Genomic DNA, 18523 nt, shown 5'->3' on the forward strand with positions numbered 1-18523 from the left:
GTGTTTGCTGAAATTACTTCACTGTCTGTCCTTTTAGAACTAGGGAGGGAAAGCCAGCGTCGCTGGGAAGCTGTCCTCGGCATGTGGTCATAGGCATTGCTCAATATTCTCTCTGGGATGTGGTATACTGTGATGAGAGCTGGTGGAGGGAGAATTAATAGTCCTTATCAGTGGAACCAGCAGGAGCCCCTTACCCCTGTACCCTCACACACCTATAGACACAACACTCATATCTCAGAAGCCAAGCCAGACAATTTGAAGGAAGCAGCTCTACTGCCTTGAGCTCCGGCTCCCAAGTTCTGACCCCAAGTGTCATGGGGGGAAATGACTCAGGTTTATACCAGCTAGCTGTTCTGGTCAGCTAGCTGATCAGAAGGGCTCAGAGACCAAAGGGGCTGAGATCACATGGGTGATTAGGTCAATTTCAAACACACAGCAAGAAGCAAGGGGAGAGGGACAGGGTAGGACAACACACTTAGAACACTGTACAACAGGACAGAAGGAAAACATACGTCATCCTGAGTCATGCCATGCTCACATGTCCTGAACTCAGCCAACACTTCCTGCTCATGGTGTGGTTATAAGAACCAGAGCTGAGGTCGGAGCAAGGGGCTCAAAAGACGGATGGTGACTGGGGCCCAATCCCATCAGAGAGACATGGGACAAGTATGACTGGCCACAGAGGTAACTTATCAGTTCATCTGCTGAGAGACATGGGTGTTTATCTGCATTTCTAGGGGATCATGGCATTGCCAGCAGGTGGCTCATTGAAGATCGAGTGCCTCATGGGTCTCGTGTGTATCCTGAGCACTTGGCGCTTCGCATGCCTCATGTATATTTAGTGTGTGTCATGAATATTCAGTGCCCACTCAGCTCCTTCGTCCCTTCCTATCTGTGCATACACACACATGCGTCACATCTTTATCTATGCCTAACATGGCTCACAAGCATTTGCTTCTACTTAGTTTCAACTATCCTCCAGATTTATTTGTCTTATTTACTAGAGCAGAATCCAACATTCTAATCCCAGCCAATCCACATTACACCAGGTCTGTCTACTAGAATAGTAAACCCCAATTCTGAACCCCACTTTACAATCTGCAAAGGTCTTTCACATTCACAGTCTGATTTCATCTTTGCCACTGTCCCATGAGGCAGGAGTTAACATCCCAGTTCAGAAGATGAGTACACTAAGGCTCAGAGGTTAAATGGCTTTCCTCAGGCCACACACACACATTCAGTTGGTGGCAGAGAAGACATGAGCTCCAGTCCTCTGGCCTCTGGTCAAGCATGTTTTCAGTTCTATCAGCCCACCCCTTGATCATTTTCACTCCCTTAAGGATCCCCAACTTTTGTAGCAGAACTTGCAGAATTCATACCTTTTATTATAGCTCCTGACCTGGTACAATCTGATCTGAAGAAGCTGTTACTTCTGGTACCCTGGGTATCAGACACACACACACACACACACACACACACACACACACACCCCACAGAGAAAGGAGCTGCAGCAATGAGCAGGCCTGAGCAGCAGTCTCACAGGGCCTTTTCTAGTCAATGACTGCAGACCTAACTGCATGGTCATTATTTCACAAAGGGGGTCCTCAGGAGGCTTCCCTGCAGCCAGTCCCTCCAGAAGCTTATCTGCTTAGGCAGAGGGGCAGCAGTTTGAGCAGAAGAGCATCTGCACCCTGAGAATACCATAGCCCTCTCAGCATTAAACCCCAGGCCAACAACACTCTACCAATCTCTGATTCCTCCCTTTCCTCTCTTTTCAAGGAAGCCAAGGACCAGGGAAAGAATGTTCTGTATGAGTCAACCAGCCAGGCAGAACCCAGGGAACCCAACAGCCACTTAAAACAGGAGTAAGCATTCGTGCACGAGCCAGCCTTCCACAGAGGCTGACACGGGCCCACTTCTCCAAGTGTGTGCAATACTAAGGGTGAAGGAGTGGAGGGGGCTGGCCCAGGGTCCTGCAGCCTGACCCACCAGGGCTGCCTGTGTGTGTGCTGCTGCTACTGCTGGCTGCACAGCCTCTGCAGAGCTGCCTCTTGCTGTTGCTGCCGATAGTCCAAGGGGTCTCAATAGCTGGGTGAGAGGAACATCACACTGGGTGTGGCTCCGCCTCAGGTGAGGCTTGATGTGTGACTAGTGGAAGTCAAACTAAAAACAAGGATCACTTTAATTATTTCATTTAGCCAAAAGATCCCTTCTGGGAAATGATTCCTTTGTGAGGAAGTCCTCAAATACATGTTTCCAAGCAGAACTGAAGCTTGGATTTCAGGCACCAGAGGCTGGTAACCTCTGGTTTCCTCTGGTTCAGAAACCACCTGGCTTCTCCCCTATTGAAGAAAGGTCCTCCCAGACCATTGCAGAGCGGAGGTGGAACTCTCCTGTGGGGTTAACATGGCCATGAAGGGTAACAGTGACCCACACATTGAGGCCTGGCATGATGCCCATCAGCTTATGTGTGTGATGGCACAAGATCCTCACAGGGGCCTCTGGACCATACCGTTGGACACTGATGACTTGCCAAAGGTGATTGACACAGCTGGACTTAAGCAGATACATTTGTAAAGTCCAGCCTGTGCTCTTGGCAAATTTGCTATCTCTGGCCAGGTGCAGATTTAGAAGTTGTACAGTCCAACTCCCTCCAATAGCACACATTAAAAAGAAAGAGGCACTAGACTGGAAAGTAAAGGGACAATGATGTTCCAGACAGAAGGTGCTGCACATGGCAAAAAAAAAAAAAAGACACAAAAGCAAGGGATAAAACAGAGTGCTTGGAACACAGCAAGAGATTCAGAGAATTCAGAACTTATCTCAGTTGTAAGAGAGCCAAGGTCGCTCAGGCAGGGAAGGGCTGATCCCTACAGAATCTGCCATGGCATCCAGGTCCTATCCCGAGAGGCTAAGCCGTCATCCAAGGATTTTGGATTTTATCATAGATGAATTGAGGTTAGAGAACTTGTCTAAGGCTCAATGGATAGCTTTTAAGAACCAAAAACACCCAGACCCCTCATCAAGGTGAGGCCTGTCTTTTCCATCATCCCACCCTGCCTGTCTTGGGCTGTGTGGCTTCTGGCATAATTTTCTTCTGCAAGCAGGAGAAACAAGGCAAGCCCAGACTTAAGATGAAGATGAAGACAGGGAGTCAGCATGGAGCTTAACGACCAGGCCTCCCCTGAGCCTGGGCCTGGCCTAGAACCACCCACCTCCCACTACTCACTCTGCGATTTGTGACCTGAAAGCAAAAGGCTCAGGAATTTGACCCAATGGTTGATCTTCCCAGGAAAAGGAAGTCTGAATGGGGAAGAGAAAGTGATGCCCTAGTATGTTGAATTTCAGGATATGAAGAACATGTTCAGACAGCATCTGTGATGGTTTCAACTGCTCCTTGAGTTAGGACCTGCCATTTGGCATCAGAATGACTCTAAACTTTAGGCCACCAGAGAGGGATCCTTCAGTGAGAAGTCGTATGTGTCTTTAAGCAAACGTTATATATTGATGTTTTCAGTTAGCAACTTGAGAAGAGACTGACTTTTTAAATGACAGGATGAACCTGAATTACCTTAAAATTGTTCATTCATTAAATTGGTAGATACTAAACCTGAGCTATATACTAAACCAGGTGCCAGGATGCCAGGATGTGTGCGCTGAGTGCCACCATATGCTTCAAGGAGATGCATGCAAGCTGAGTGCTTAAATGAAATAAATATCAGAAATGAATGCAATATATAATATAGAGTACAGTACATATATTAAACATTAGTCAGAAAAAACAAGGAGAGACAAGTGAATACACGTGAGGCTGAAGCTGGCCTTTTGGACTGAGTTAGGCTGGCAAAGTATTACATTAGCCAGGGTTTCCCAGACTAGCTTGTGCTGAAGCTGTCATCTGTGGTCCTGCATCTGGAAGACGTCCTGGTGTGGGGATTGTGCACCACCTAGCGTTGGCATAAAGCCACTGTACATATCACAAATGTTGGAAGGAAGGCAACCTCCCCCAAAGAAATCTGTGGAGCTCATAATTTTTCAGTGCACTGCCAAATGCCATAAATGCTTATATATGTTATCTCATCTAGACTGTATTAGAGCCCTATGCGGTCGATATTGTCATCACCATGTTATTGATGAAGCCGCAGAGATTCAAAAAGGTTAAACCATTTGATCAAGGTCCCCTGAACTAAGGGCCAATGCAGGGAATTGAACCTCCCTCCCCCTGTACTCTGTTAACTTCCTAGCTTTTCTGGTATCGAGGAAAGGATTAGGCGTCTCATGACCAGGTTTAGAATTCTGGGATGATGGCTCAGCCTCTCAGGATAGGACCCAGACGCCATGGCGGATGCTGTGGATATCAGCCCTTGCCGGCCTGAGTGGTCTTGGCTCTCTTACAATAGAGATAACTTCCGGCTTCTCTGAACCTCTTGCTGTGTTCTGGGCACTCCGTTTCATCCCTTGCTTTAGTGTCTTTTTTTTTTCTTAAGGTGAAGTTTCACTCTTTGTCGCCCAGGCTGGAGTTCATTGGCATGATCTTGGCTCACTGCAACCTCTGCCTCCTGGGTTCAAGTGATTTTCCTGTCTCAGCCTTCTGAGTAGCAGATTACAAGCGCCTGCCGCCATGTTCGGGTAATTTTTTTTTCTTTGTATTTTTAGTAGAGATGGGGTTTCACCACGTTGGCCAGACTGGTCTCGAACTCCTGACCTCAGGTGATCCACCCGCCTTGGCCTCCCAAAGTGCTGGGATTACAGGCGTGAGCCACCGCGCCCGGTCCTAGTGTCTTCCCCCCCCCACCCATGTGCAGTACCCTCTGTCTGAAACATCATTTTTCTTTTATTTTCCTACCTAGTGCCTCTTTCTCTTTAAGATGGTTAAAGGGAAACTTCTGCCAGGAAGCCTCCCCTGGCCCTCTCAGGTTGTGCTAGTTGGCTCTCTGTGTTTTCACAGCACTGTGTGCATTCCCACGTCACAGTGCACCACAGAACACCTGTCAGTCATCTGAACACAGAACACCTGTCAGTCAACACCCCCCAGGAGACTGTCAGCTCTGTGTCCCCAGCACCTAGCAGATGCTCGACCTATTGCAAGAGCTTGATAAATGGGTGTGTTTTTGTTCTTTGAAGTGGATAGACTGAGATTTTCTGGATGGATTTGAAGTGGATTTGATAGTCTATAGGTCCAGTAAACAGACTGATACCTGTCACAAGCAGGAAGCCCTTTGAGAACTCAGGTGCTTTAAGTCCACTGGGTTCCCCTAAATCCAATCATATGGAGATATTGTCAGCAGAAGATTACCCCGTGATCTCAGATGTCAGAGCCAGCCCACCCTACCTGCACTCTGCCAATTCTCTTATTTTCTGTGTTTCTGAAAGCCTGCTATATTCCTGACCCCATGTCTAAACAACTGAAATTTAGCCTATGTCTCTATCAATTTGCAGATGCTGGGACTAAATGTCTAAGGATATTTCATTCCCTCTTCAGACCTTGAAACCTAGATGAGAACATATGGCACATATTACCCCACATATGAGAACATGTGGCATGTCTACGGTCACTTATGTTTGAGGCCACAGAGGCAGTGTTGTGTAGAGGCTAAGCATACCAGCTCTGGAGTCAGAATGTTTAGGCCATGTCAGGTAACATCTCTGCTTGTAACAAGGTTGTGGCCCCAGGGAAGGACGGCTGGCTTTTACAAATCTGATGCAATCTTTTTTTTTTTTTCTTTACTGCCTCCCTTCCCTTTCTGCATGCTGGCCGTCCAAGGGAGGGGCTGCAGAAGAGAAATCTTCCCAGCTGAGAAGGTGATGGCTGGTGAGGCGGTTCTGAAGATCAGTGAGTAGGGTGGATGTAGGTTGGTCTCAGCCAAAGGCTACTCTTGGACCACATGCAGAGTCCTCAGTGAAGGCAGATGAGACTCAGCCTTCTCAGGAGTACAATGCCATCATCATCCACTGGACATGTTAGGAAAGCAAATGATAATCAGTTCAGGCTCACCTCTCACCTGGGCCTCCCCACCCCACAATCCTGGGGAGCCGCGGAGACAGAACATTAATGGATGGTTTAGCCAGAGGGACCATACCATCCATTAGGAAGTATAAATCAACCTGAAATATAATCAACCTTGACTTCTCACAGTGCCTATGAATGATGACAACCAAATACAGGCTGATTCTATATTCAATTCTCAAAGAAATTTTTTTCCCATGAATTCAATTTGGCATGCTTGTGCCAGCTCTGTGCAGGTGTGCAAACTGGCAGGGTAGCAGAAATCCATTTAAGCATATTCTACATGTTTACATTTATGGGACCGTTGGTCTGACAGCTTTATGTGGGTGTGATGAACTACCCCTCTAACTCATATACAGGGGACCTCTGGGGAAACTACTTCCCGGGCCAATCCCAAAGAATGATAAAGCTGAGAATAGTGAAGTTACCAATGGTGTCAGGGAAAGCCTCAGAGTGAAATCCAACAAGGTGGCTGCCATTCCCTGCAGACCTTGGGTGGCCCTGATCCTCACTGAGCCAGAGATAGTCAAAGCTGGAGGCAATCTCAGAGACCACCTAATTCCACTCATGTCACATGTGGGGCAGCTGAGGCCAAGATTTAATGTGATTTGCCAATGGTCCCCAAGCTAGTTACAAGGAGTGTTGTGGCTTCGATCCAGTTCTCAAACCCCAGTACAGTTCTCTTCCTGTGATCACTCTTTGCCCACTGGACTCTGCTCAGTGTTGGACTGTCCTGTTTCAGGTGCCACACTTGTGTTGTCCTATTCTCCCAGACCTGAGCCTGCCACTATGGATGGACTACCTGGGATCAGGAGTGATGACTCAGCACTCAAGAGTGGGGCTAAGCAGTTCAGGGATGGGCTCAGATAATTCTGTCCATTGGCCCTCCAGTGGAATCCCACTTCACACCCACTTCACACCGAATCTTGGAGGGATTGAGGGGTGACATAAACTGCAGGTCTCAAAAGCTTGCAAAGTAATTCCATAAAATGGACATTTGAGATTAAGAAAGACATTCCAGCTTTTACTGAATCATTTCTAAGTGCCCTAACCAGAGGAAGGGTTGCAGAAAAAAAGAGCAGAGGATTGAACTCCAGACTCTAATGTCCTTGAAATGAACATTACCTAGCGCCACACCTGGCACCTAGCATCTGCTCAATATATCAGTGCATTTTGAATGATCAGGGAAGATAATCAGTTTTATACATGAATTTGTCTTCTCCTAGGCATATCACCTCATTCACTTAACAAACTGTATGAGATTTGGGAAGACGTCACAAAAACAAGACTAAATATAAAACCAGATGCTGCGCATGTGGGGAAGGCTACGCTAGCCCTTCAGTGAGGTTTATTTGTGGCCTGTAGGTCCTGCCTCATCTGACCCTGATGTCCTGAGACTCATCTGGAGCCATTTCTCCTCATTCTCTGTGTTCCTGCCTGGATTGCATATACTGTTCCATCTAGCCCAGACCTTTCCTACTCTCCCTTCTACCAGCTTGTCTTTGAGGCTTCAATTTCAATGTCACCTTCTCCAGAAAGTCCTTGGTAGAACCCCATCTAGACTAGTTCTCCCATTACTGTCTACAGTACAGTACAAAGAGCTACAGCTCTTTTTTGGACCCAGGTCCTCACCCATCTGTGTCCACATCCTGCTATGCCTACAAAGTGATATGAAAGAGGAGCAAATGGGCTTGGGCATGTGAGTGCTTTGGACAACAGAATGACTTGCAGGTGTGCCAGACTGAAGCCTTGGTTTCAGAGGCCTTGCACATTTAAGCTCGTTTTCTTATATTTCTCCTGTTTCCCTGAGAAGAGCAAACCTAGGCAGGGTTTCCTCAATTCAGTACCCAGCAAAGCCCTCAGCCAACCCACAGATGCATGAGCAAGCCAGGTGAAATCCACTGACAACCAGCCATGTGACTTGGAGGCTAAATAAGTACATGTCATACATATGCTGCTGAAGTTGTGTAAATTTGTCACATGGCATTATTGCAATCAGAGTTACTGGATATACTAAGTTAGTCTCCCAATCCTTTCATATGTGCCTGCCACAAAGTGGGTGTTCAGAAAACATCTGATGGATGAATGAACGAGTGAGTGTAATGAATGTAGTGCTCTATTTCAAATTCAGCAGAATAAAGGGTCCCCAGAGCTCTTCTCTTCACAAGAGCATGGTCCTGCAAGGGCCACCTCTACCTAAGATGACATGAGCCACTTCCTTGGGGCAAGACTTACCTCTGACTTCTGGAGGTATATCCCTTTGCCATCTTGGGTTAAGTTTTGGAAGACATCTGTGAAAATGCAGCAGAAAAGAAGCACAGCTAATGTGTATATTGGAAACATTGTGAATTAGTTCCTCCCATGTATCTCACCTTAACCACATCCATTCGGAAAATGTGACGGAACCCAATGTCAGACTACACGTGACCACACGCAGCCACACCTATAATAAGTGAGCCACTTCAAACCTTTGCCTCTGGAATAAGGCAGGGAACAAATGAGTTTGGGTATCTGCAGCCAGGCCTCACAGGCACTTGGCTGGAGTTCCTAATAGCTTCCCTGGTCTGCTGTTTCTGGGATGGCAACTGTCTTCTCTTGTGCTTAAAATAGAGACAGGTAGGAAGTCATGGGCAGCAGAGGAAGCCCTGGCCCTCCCCCACTTCCCGCCAGCTCACCCTCCATGTTCTCTACACGCAGCATCAAGTGGACAAAGCTGACAAAGTCCATCTGGAGGCTGGGGCCGCCATAGCGGATGAGCATCAGCTGACAGACATCATCACTGAGCACGATTCCTGCATTGAGCACAGGCTCCTGCTGTGGGTGCTGGGAGCTTGCACCCAGCTCCCCTCCTGCCCAAGGCCCCTTCAATTGTCCCTCCACTTTAGGGACCTGAATCCTGATAGCATAGAAATCTTTTATAGGGTTCATTTTGAATCATTTAATTGTTTAACCAATTTATTTTATTTAATCCCTATTCCTCACCCCTGCCTATTAAGGCAATCAGCATGGGGCTCTTTTCATCAAGGATGTGATTGGCCTTCAAGGAAGGAGGCAATCTGCTAAGTGCTCAAAAGGACCTGCTCTGGAGCCTGGTAGTCCTGGATTTAAACCCCAGGCCACTAGCTTCAATCTCTTCCTTTGTGAAGTGAGGATTATAACAAAGTGGTGGTGTTGAAGATTAAATGAGAAGTTGAATGTGCAAACCGTCCATCAATGTTGGCTCCGATCACAGTGACAGTCATAAAAAATGTTTGTGTTGATTGCAGAGCTACGTCTTTGAGAGTCACACTGTGCATTCGAGTTACTTCAGCATGCCACGCATCCCCCCTCCCCTGCTTGGTGAGTGTGCACCCTGCCCGTGTGTGCCCACAGCTCCAGCTTTTCCTGTGCCTACCTGCCTCCCTCATGGCAGTCTGCAGCTGTGCCCAGCTCAGGTATCCTGACCCATTGTCTCGCTTGTAGAAAACCTCCTGCAAAGAACCAAATAAGAGGTTCAGGAAGCCAGGCATTTCCAAGCACCATGTGAGAGACCCTGTGTGCCCCTGTGTCAGCACTGCAGAGGGGCTGTTGAAGATATCTGAGGCTCTACATGCAGGGCCTGCTGCCAGGATAAGGATATGACAGAGTCCATGCCAGGATCCCACCACCTCATGTTTCCTACAGAACAAGGCTTATGAGAAAGAGAAAAGTCTTTTTCTCATGGGGTGTAGACAGCCTTGGTGTGGGTAAATGTGCTTAACATAAGCACATTATCCACACTCTAAAGTGATTCCAGTTTTCTGACTCAGGAGACAAGTGGGAGAGTTGTGAGTTGTAAGCAATGATTGGAAGAGCAAGAAGGAGCAATTTTATGAAAGACTTTAAATGCCAAGTGTGCCAAGGAGTTTGGTCTTTCTCTGAAGCCCATGGGAGTCTTAAAAAGCATTTTGAAAGAAAGCAGCATGATCAGATGTGTGTTTTGGAACTTCAGGAGACTACTGCCACAGGCTCCCTGAATTTGGAAGAGACCGATGGAAGAAATGCTCACGGATGGGAGAGAGGAGAAGGTTTGGTGAGTTGGATATAAACGGCTGCAGAGGAAAGAAGTGTCTCGTATAGCTTTGCAGAATTGCCATTTCTACACCATCTTCCAAAGAGCGGTGGTTAGACTTGTTCTTACCTGATAGAGCTTCAGCTGCTTCCACAGGTCCCTGAATTCCTGGATGCTCATAGTACCCGAGGCATTAAGCTGATGAAAGGGTTAAGGTAAAAGCTACCAGGGAGAGTTCCATCCATGCTTTGGAGGCAGTGACCCGCCCTCCACAAAGCAATTGGCAATCTGTGGATGGCCTCATTCAATATTTCATCATATCTGATCTCACCAATTGGCCTTATCTCACTGGTCAGATAGCCCAGGGCTCCCTCCATCCTTGCTAGGGAAAAGCAGAATAAGTCAGAGCACAGCAGTACTGGGAGAAGCAGTGGTGGTGGAGGTGATGATAGTGATGACCACAGCTAGCATTAAGTGAGGCAGAATATTTTGACATGGCCAATTAGATGTGATTTAAATTAAAAAATAGTAACTTTTTTTCATTATTTTTTTTTTTAAAAAAAAAAGCTTATGGAAGGAGTCAGGCACAGGGTGGCTAAGGATGCCTTTTACATTTTTTAAGTTTAATGGTTGGCCTTGTAGACCATGTCCAGATACCCCTAGCATCAGAGACATTGGGTCAAAGTACCACCATACCCCATCTCTGTTTGAGCCCTCACCATGAATCTATCACTGAGTTACACACTTCACCTGTAGTAGGTGAGGTAGGCATTAACTCCCCCATGTTCTAGCTGATGAAATGAGCACTTGGAGAAGGTCTGATCTTGTTCAGGTTCATACAGCTGGTTACAGGGCTGGGACCTGCCCCATGCCTGTACCTGTACACCTAATCCTGCACTGTCTCTGAGTTTCTGCAGACTGTTTTTGTTTTTACAACCTCCCTTAGGCTACCTATTCAATATGTCTCTCCATAGTATGGATGATCAAACTTTAATTACAATTATCCACTTAGAAAGGCAGTGCGTTTGCTAGAAATATTGCAGGGTTGAGAAACAGGACGACTGAGTTCACAGCATGTTGTTTAACTTCCTGGAGCCCTGGTTTCCTGGTCTATGCATGGGTGCAGCCACCACCCAGTTGTTAAATGGAAAACATATGGCCCTAAGGCTTTGGAAAGGCTCTTGTAAACCTGGAGAGCTGTTACTATCCACCACCTTATAGCTGCCTCATCCTCATTCCCAGGAAATGAGATTATTGTGATGGATGACCGATATTGGTCACCTATTAGATGATAGCTCTGTTCCCAAATTTTATCTGTACTGTCCCATTTGCATTCCCACATTAATCCTACCAAGTAAGTTTCAACACTCTCTCCATGCTCCAGATAAGCATAATGAGGCTCAGCGAACTTGTCCAGGATCCGCAACTGGCAAGGGCTGGGGATGGGATTCAAATCCACTCTTCCTAGCTCCAGAGTGAAGCTCTCAACCAAAAGCACCCATCCACCCACAAACCTGAAAAGATACGTCCAGTAACGCCAGGATCCCCTGGCAGGCTTCCAGGCTGAAGAGGGGCTGTGTGCTCCCCAGACCTGTAAAGGAGCAAAAAGTGGTCACATGGGGGCTGGCCCCAGGTCTGCAAATCCCTTTTCTGAGCAGGAAGAGGCAGTGCTGGGTGGGCCAGCTGTAGGCTCTGATGACCACCATGTATGTGGACTGGGCAGAGTGAGAATGGAAGGTAATAGAGAGAGCATGGTGGGTGACAGTTATTCCTGCACCCATGGACCAAGTCAAATGCTATAGGGATACCTGGCATGGCTTTGCTTTGCTTACACAGAGGACCAGATGAGCATGCCTTTTGTACCTAGGGAGGGCCAGGATCTGAGAGGTCAACTTGTTCAAGCTCCCATCCAAATTGGGGGATTCTTTCCTCAGGTTTATTTCTTTTTTCTTTTTTTTTGAGATGGAGTCTCACTCTGTCACCCAGGCCGGAGTGGCATGTTCTTGGCTCACTGCCACCTCCACCTCCCAGGTTGAAGCAATTCTCCTGCCTCGGTGTCCTGAGTAGCTGGGATTACAGAAGCACACCACCACACTTGGCTAATTTTTTATATTTTTGGTAGAGACAAGGTTTCAGTATGTTGGCCAGGCTGGTCTCAGACCCCTGACCTCAAGTGATCTGCCCACCTTGGCCTCCCAAAGTGCTGGGATTACAGGTGTGAGCCACGACACCGTCTCTCCTCAGGTTTCTTGATGGATGGTCTCATCAGTTACGGGTGCTCACTTTTTCACATTGATGAAGAGCTACAGTCAGGAGAAACTTGTTCTATTAAGTCCAAAGGAACCTCCTATAATATTGGCTCACTGGCCCTAGTTTTACCTCCAGAACACCATAAAATGATATTTGTCTCTTCTTTGACTTCTGCTTTACCTTTTAAACATCTAAGTATTTCTCAAACTGCTCCTTAGATGCGATGATTTCTAAACCCTCAACATCCTTTTCTGAGCCCTACATTTTGCCAGTATCTCTTCAAAATATGGTACCAAGATTTGAAAACAGTCTTCCAGATGCAATTTGATTGAACAGAACACAGTGGACCTATCACCTCGAGTTTTCAGTCTGCATTTCCCAAATTATGTTTCAAAAGAGATTTTCTGCAGACAAAGAGTTCTGTGGTCAAAGAAAGGTGGGATACTTTGCATCTATTAATGCTTTCCTTCATTCACCATACACTTTACTGTGTGTGAGGTACCGAAGACCCAAGTACAACTGACCACGGAAACTAACCCCTTTATTTCATGGAGCACTTACTAAGCCTCTTGGTTTCCAGTGTTTCCTGGAACACAACCTTAAAAACACACACCTAAATGTGCCCATTAAATGCAGCCTGAATGTGTACAAGCTAATTTAGCAACAACTCAAAACTGTTAGTTCATGTCAGCTAGACGTCAACTAAATTCACCAAATAGCTTTCACATAAACTGCCACGAAAATGAGGTCTCTTCTGTTAAGAACTTGTGCTACCATTTTAAAATGGTATATAACAAAATGGTTGATTATCTTCCTGACTACATTTCATCTTTTTGGCTTGGGCACAGCTTGTTGAAAACATTCTGAATTTCAATTCTGCTATCTATTATATTAATGATTTCTTCCAGCTTTGTGCCATCTGCAGCTCCAATAAGCCTATATTCCATGTCTTCTTCCAAGACATTAATAAAAATTCGGGAAATGAACAGGACCAATAGCAGACAGAATCTAAGAACTCGTATCTAAACATCTAAGCATATAGACTCTTGCCTCTAACTGGATAGAATTATCCCTCTAGTTTTATATTTGTATAACTCTTGGGAATGGTGATAAGATTTGTTGTGAATACATCTACTTTTATTGTTTTCCAACCCACATTTTATTATTTATCATGGGAGACTCACCAAATATTTTGCAAAAATCTAGTATTTCTCTGATCTATCCATCTAGAACCCTCTTATAGGACTAAATGAAAGCGATTTGTTCATAAATATTTCAGAAAACCGTTTTGTATATATGCAATCAAGAACTTTAAAAACTTTTAAATGTGTACAAGCCATTGTTTCTAGGTAATTTCCCTAGAATCAGCCTAGAATGTTTTTTCAGTGGGGAGGGAAAGTTCTAATGTTCTACAATTCCTAGAGTCTTCCCTTATGGATATTTTACTGATAACTGAATTTGGCTTTGAGAAGCTTTCTGCAAATTCGTTCAAAGCCTGAATCACACAATAGTCTGCACTGTAATTTTCCTGGGTCTGAAATCTTGGCTTCATATAAAGGAGAAGCAATCATCTAACTTCTGTAGCAAATACTCTGGTTGTTTTACTTTTTTTACTTTGAAGTTTATTTTTCTCCCTGGAGAAATCAGCCTATTTCTTTCATGTTCTTCTCCCTCCAAATATATGTATAAAATATTTTATATGGATGTTAAGCCTAATAATTGATCGCAGGCTTCATATGAAAGCATCCATGCTACCCATTTGCAATTCTTCTAGGTGGTATGCTCTCTCCTTCCAGATTTTTGTAGCTTGATCAATTTAACATGAGTTCATCAGATAGTTCCCTAGGTAGGCTAGTTAATACTTAATATTTATATCCCAGGTTGAGGAAATGGGTACAATTCTTCCACATGAAATTGATATGCTAAGAAAGAGATACTCAGTTATTTCTTTCTGACTAGCAAAATGGCAGAAATCTTCACTTTCACTGCCATATATCTCTATACCCAAAGTAAGCAAAATAATAATAATGGTGATGATTTTCAAAGCTGAATAAATTTCTCTACTGCTTTTTCAGATCACATAATCCACCCTTGTGTAAAATAGAGCCACTGGTTGAGACCAGCACCCGGTAATTCACACATCCCACCAAAGGAAAGAGAAACAAAGCCAGAGCTTAGAAAAGTTGTGTCCCCTCCGAGTACAGGATGGCTCTCAAACACTTACTTGACCAGGTCACATGGTTCAGGATGTTCTGCAGCTGAACTGCATTAATTTCTGGATACTGAATAGAAAGCAGATTGGCAAGAAAAAATAATTGTTACTGAAGGCTCATTAGATGGCAGAGGGGACATATGACTGGACATAAAATTAAACTGGGATTTTCTAAGTACTTCATGATGCTTTTTAGCTGGGTACCAAGCCCAGAGAAACCTGGCAGGGCAGGACTTTTAAGTAGGCTTCTAGAGAACAGTGATTCTCGAAGGTGCTATCCAGGTGCTTCTGAAGTTTAGCTAACAATTTGGTTTGAATTTCATTCTTAATAAAATGTCATTAGTCAAAACTCTAGATTTTAACCTTAGAGTTTACTAAAAGAAACTCTTTATATGAACATTTGACTTTAAAATATACCAATGAAATATAAGTATCAAACATTTGATGTTTTTAAAACTGATGCATATTCATAACATGCTATTTTTAATTGTTTTATATATATTGGGGTTATCTATGAGACTTCATTTGATAAAAGGATTGCAGCATCAAATGTTTGGAAACCACTGGTATGGAAGAAAACATTTATAAACAATACATGTAAGATTCTGATTTATCCTCTCCAGCTACTTTAAACAAAATTCCAGATGGGCAAGGTAGGTAAGTTGTGACTTTAAATGTCACTAACACAAGGGGCTCAGGTTCTCTGTTTTAGTGACATTGCTCCAAATATCAGACAAGATTTCCAGCATGTCTCTCACCTGCTTCCTAAGTGCCTTGTAGGTTAGGGAGAACATGGCCTCCAGAGCCCTGCACTCGTACCATTAGCCCTTGCTAGACTCAAATCTGGGTCAGTCCAAGAGAAGAAGCCACAGGGACTAAGTGTGTGCCCCAGGCTCTCCCCTTTCTTATCAGGCTCATCCCCTCTCCAGGTGACCACTAAAGGGCCCCTTCTCCCTGGGCTCCCCTCCAATGGTTCTCCCTAAAGCCCCCAGGATTTGTCATTGTCATGCTCTCCTCCCCCCCACCCCACCACCCCTGCCCCACTCCCAACTCTGACTCTCTGCTCTGCTACATCCCATTTTCTCACGGATGAAAGATTAAAGTTGCTTTCCTACAACTAATCAACACAGCTTTCAAGAACAGAGAATCACTTTACAGGAGACTTCTAGGGCAATGGCTCTACTCATTTGTCTAAAAACTTGAGGACTTTAATAGAAAGTGGCACTTGGGGGAATAGGTAGCCTTAAATCACAGTTTCTATGCAGCCTCAAGTAGATACAAACCTATGCTTTGATGAAATGATATGCTCCACTTTGTCCCCTGTTCTTCCCCACCCTCCCCCACCACACCTGTTCAACTCACCTTTTCAAAGAATTTGGTGAAGCATTCATTCTGCCCTTCATTTTGATCTTCTATCTCCTACAGGAAGAGACACATAGAAAGACATAATTATTCACCTGTATAAATGGACTTTCATGTACACCCTAATGTCTCATGGCTTCCAGGCTTCTGAAATCCATGAGCTTAACTTTGCATTGTCTTTAATTTTACACCATAGCATTTATAAACAGCCCTTGCTTCTCCAATTTTCCCTGACTTTGGGAAAGTCACAAACAGTGAAATGGACAAAAGAAACACCAGATAAAGAGAAGCAGAAGAAAGTAGAGACGTAACTCACATAGCTAGCAGTCTGGACCCTCAGTGACAAGGACTTGACCAGTGGGTAGTTCTCTACTCTTTGTTGGTGCAAAAACAGCAAAGCCCAGGGACTGTTAGGATACACCAGGTAATGTCTGCCATAAAACAGGGTCTGTAAGGATCTGCATCTCTCCTCCCTGGCTCCTTAACTTGAAAAGAGAAACCCAACATCCTGGCTTGGAAAGCAGTCCCAGCCATACGGAATTCCACCTGACTACTTACCTTTGAGATGACAACACCAGAACTGCTGCCAATTTCACTGAGAACAAACAAACAAAGAAAAAAACCCAGAGTTTCCTCTTGGGAATTTCTTGACCAATGTTCCCCCTCTCCTGGGAGCTCATCTTCCATGTTCCTTCACCGAGGCACCACAGGGGCCTGCCCAGCTCTCACACCTTACCTCCCGCTTCCCCTTAAAGAGTACATTCCAGCCCTGTGCATAGCATACCACTTGTAATTCCCTGCTCCCTCATCTAATTAGTCTTAAAAGATGAGTATGAGACTTAGTGGTCTGACATGGCAGTGGGGCCTGAGATCAAGCCAAACTACCTGTGGCCAAGACATAAAAAACAAACAAAAACAAAACAAAACAAAAAACACAAAACCTGGCAGGTAAAACAATCATAGGCAAAATAATGTGTTTGGTTGGGATATGTGCACATTAATTGAACTGTGTACACTAGTAGAATGGAAGCCTGCTAGTTTATGGCAGCCTCCCCTCATCTGAACAACCTTTACACATCTTTGAATAGTCACCTCCTCCCTGAAGCCACTCCTGCTTCCCCCAGGACCATGGGAGTTGGCTCAGATTCTCCTCTTTGAGACTCTTCTAACACCCTGTGCATATAAAATGAGTATACTGGATGCACTGGAAGATCAATAACTTGCTCATATATCTGTGTCCTTTCCAAACTTTGAACTTCTGGAAGTTCAAAGGGCAGGGGCCATGTGTGCTTTATCTTTTTCTCTATAAATGTCTAGCAAGGTGTTAGTTTGTGAGTATAAGGAGGGCGGGAAGGAAGGGGAGGGATGTCCTTCATGCAGAAAGTAACCTGGTCTCCTGCTCTTCCCATATCTCTTCTGTCTCAGCAGCAGAAACCCTGGTCTCTGCCGTTTCCAACCTTGCCCTCCTTGCCTGCCCTAGCCCGAGCGGTCCCCAACCTCTAGGAGAGGCCTTGTGTCCTTACTAAAAGATGTGCTTCCTGGAGAAGACCCTGAGGATGAACTCTGACTTCTGGTGAGCCTCCAAGGTACAGGGCACTATGAGGTATGTCCCTGGATCCAGACACAGCTCCTGACTCACTTCTTTCTCCCTGAGAAACTTATCAGGCTGGCTCAGGGGAGCGTTTCTCTGGAAAAACGTGGGGGGCAGTCTCCTCTGGCCATCATGGTACTGTGGGCAGAAGACAGAAAAATACCAGGGAAGGAAATGGCCCAGGGCTGTGGCCAGGTCTGAGGCCCTCAGCTCTGAGCCAGAACTAAGGTGGCCCTGATCTGCCAAATCCACTGTTCCACAGTGGAGGATGAAACAAGAGGGGAGGAGAGGCAAAAACCAGAGTATGTGTGTGGCGGGCTGCACCTTTGTAGAACCTATCAGGGGATACATAAACACACGTCATTTGATTTGACTTACCTTAAAAACAAAACCAGCACAAAATGATAGGAAATATGTCCTTGGGCCTGCAGTTTCCATTTTACAGTGAGGGTTCTGAGGCTTAGACAGGTTAGATCATCTGCCCAAAGTCATCAGCTAGTTACAGTCCCAGCCAGATGGGAATTCAGGACAGCGGAGCTCCATGCTCATGTTCTTTATGCTGCCTGATGCTGCCTCCATGTATATGATGTGGCACGACTGATGGTCACAGGTACAGATGGACCACCACCACCTGCCACCTACACCTCACAGCTATACACAGATAAAATTCCATGTCACTCAGGGAAAACAACCTTGTAAAGGACAAAGAGAACTGCGCAAGAGCTCAGAAGGCCTGAATCAGAGCTCGGATTCCAACATTTCTTGGGTATCTTTTTTGTTTTATCTGATTCGTATTCTCTTTCTCTCTCTGTCTCTCTGACTCCTTTGTTTCTCCATCTCTCCCTATTTTTCTCTCTTGCTTCCTCACCCCTTTGTTCTTGCTCAGGGTTGTAGAGTGCGAGGAAACCCACACCAGGATCCTCTTTCCGGTTTATACACAACTGCTAACCAAGACACCACCCATCCACATAAACAGATATTTAGCAAATTCCTCCGTACTTTGGAAATAAAATATATATCCTTATGATGTAGGCATTCTTTTATAAGACAATGAGAACTAGGAAATCATCC

The 18523-nt window shown here is 45.3% G+C and overlaps 1 protein-coding gene across 1 annotated transcript in view; it reads right to left on the reverse strand.

Annotated features, from left to right (window-relative positions):
• Positions 1-4795: 4795 nt before the first annotated feature.
• Positions 4796-18523, reverse strand: part of CAPN14 (calpain 14) — a 29286-nt gene continuing 15558 nt past the window's right edge. The window contains exons 12-21 of the mRNA XM_032239221.1: positions 17385-17590; positions 16420-16456; positions 15862-15918; positions 14512-14569; positions 11564-11628; positions 10167-10235; positions 9402-9477; positions 8683-8799; positions 8243-8298; positions 4796-5952 (exon numbers count right to left, since the gene is read on the reverse strand). Of these exons, the coding sequence (XP_032095112.1) occupies positions 5926-5952; positions 8243-8298; positions 8683-8799; positions 9402-9477; positions 10167-10235; positions 11564-11628; positions 14512-14569; positions 15862-15918; positions 16420-16456; positions 17385-17590 (768 nt within the window). The 3' untranslated portion in view covers positions 4796-5925. The remainder of the gene's footprint in view (positions 5953-8242; positions 8299-8682; positions 8800-9401; positions 9478-10166; positions 10236-11563; positions 11629-14511; positions 14570-15861; positions 15919-16419; positions 16457-17384; positions 17591-18523) is intronic.

The sequence above is a fragment of the Sapajus apella genome, unplaced genomic scaffold (assembly GCF_009761245.1).
Source record: "Sapajus apella isolate SASKATOON/1434 unplaced genomic scaffold, GSC_monkey_1.0 scaffold44, whole genome shotgun sequence".
In the NCBI taxonomy this organism is placed as follows: domain Eukaryota; kingdom Metazoa; phylum Chordata; class Mammalia; order Primates; family Cebidae; genus Sapajus; species Sapajus apella.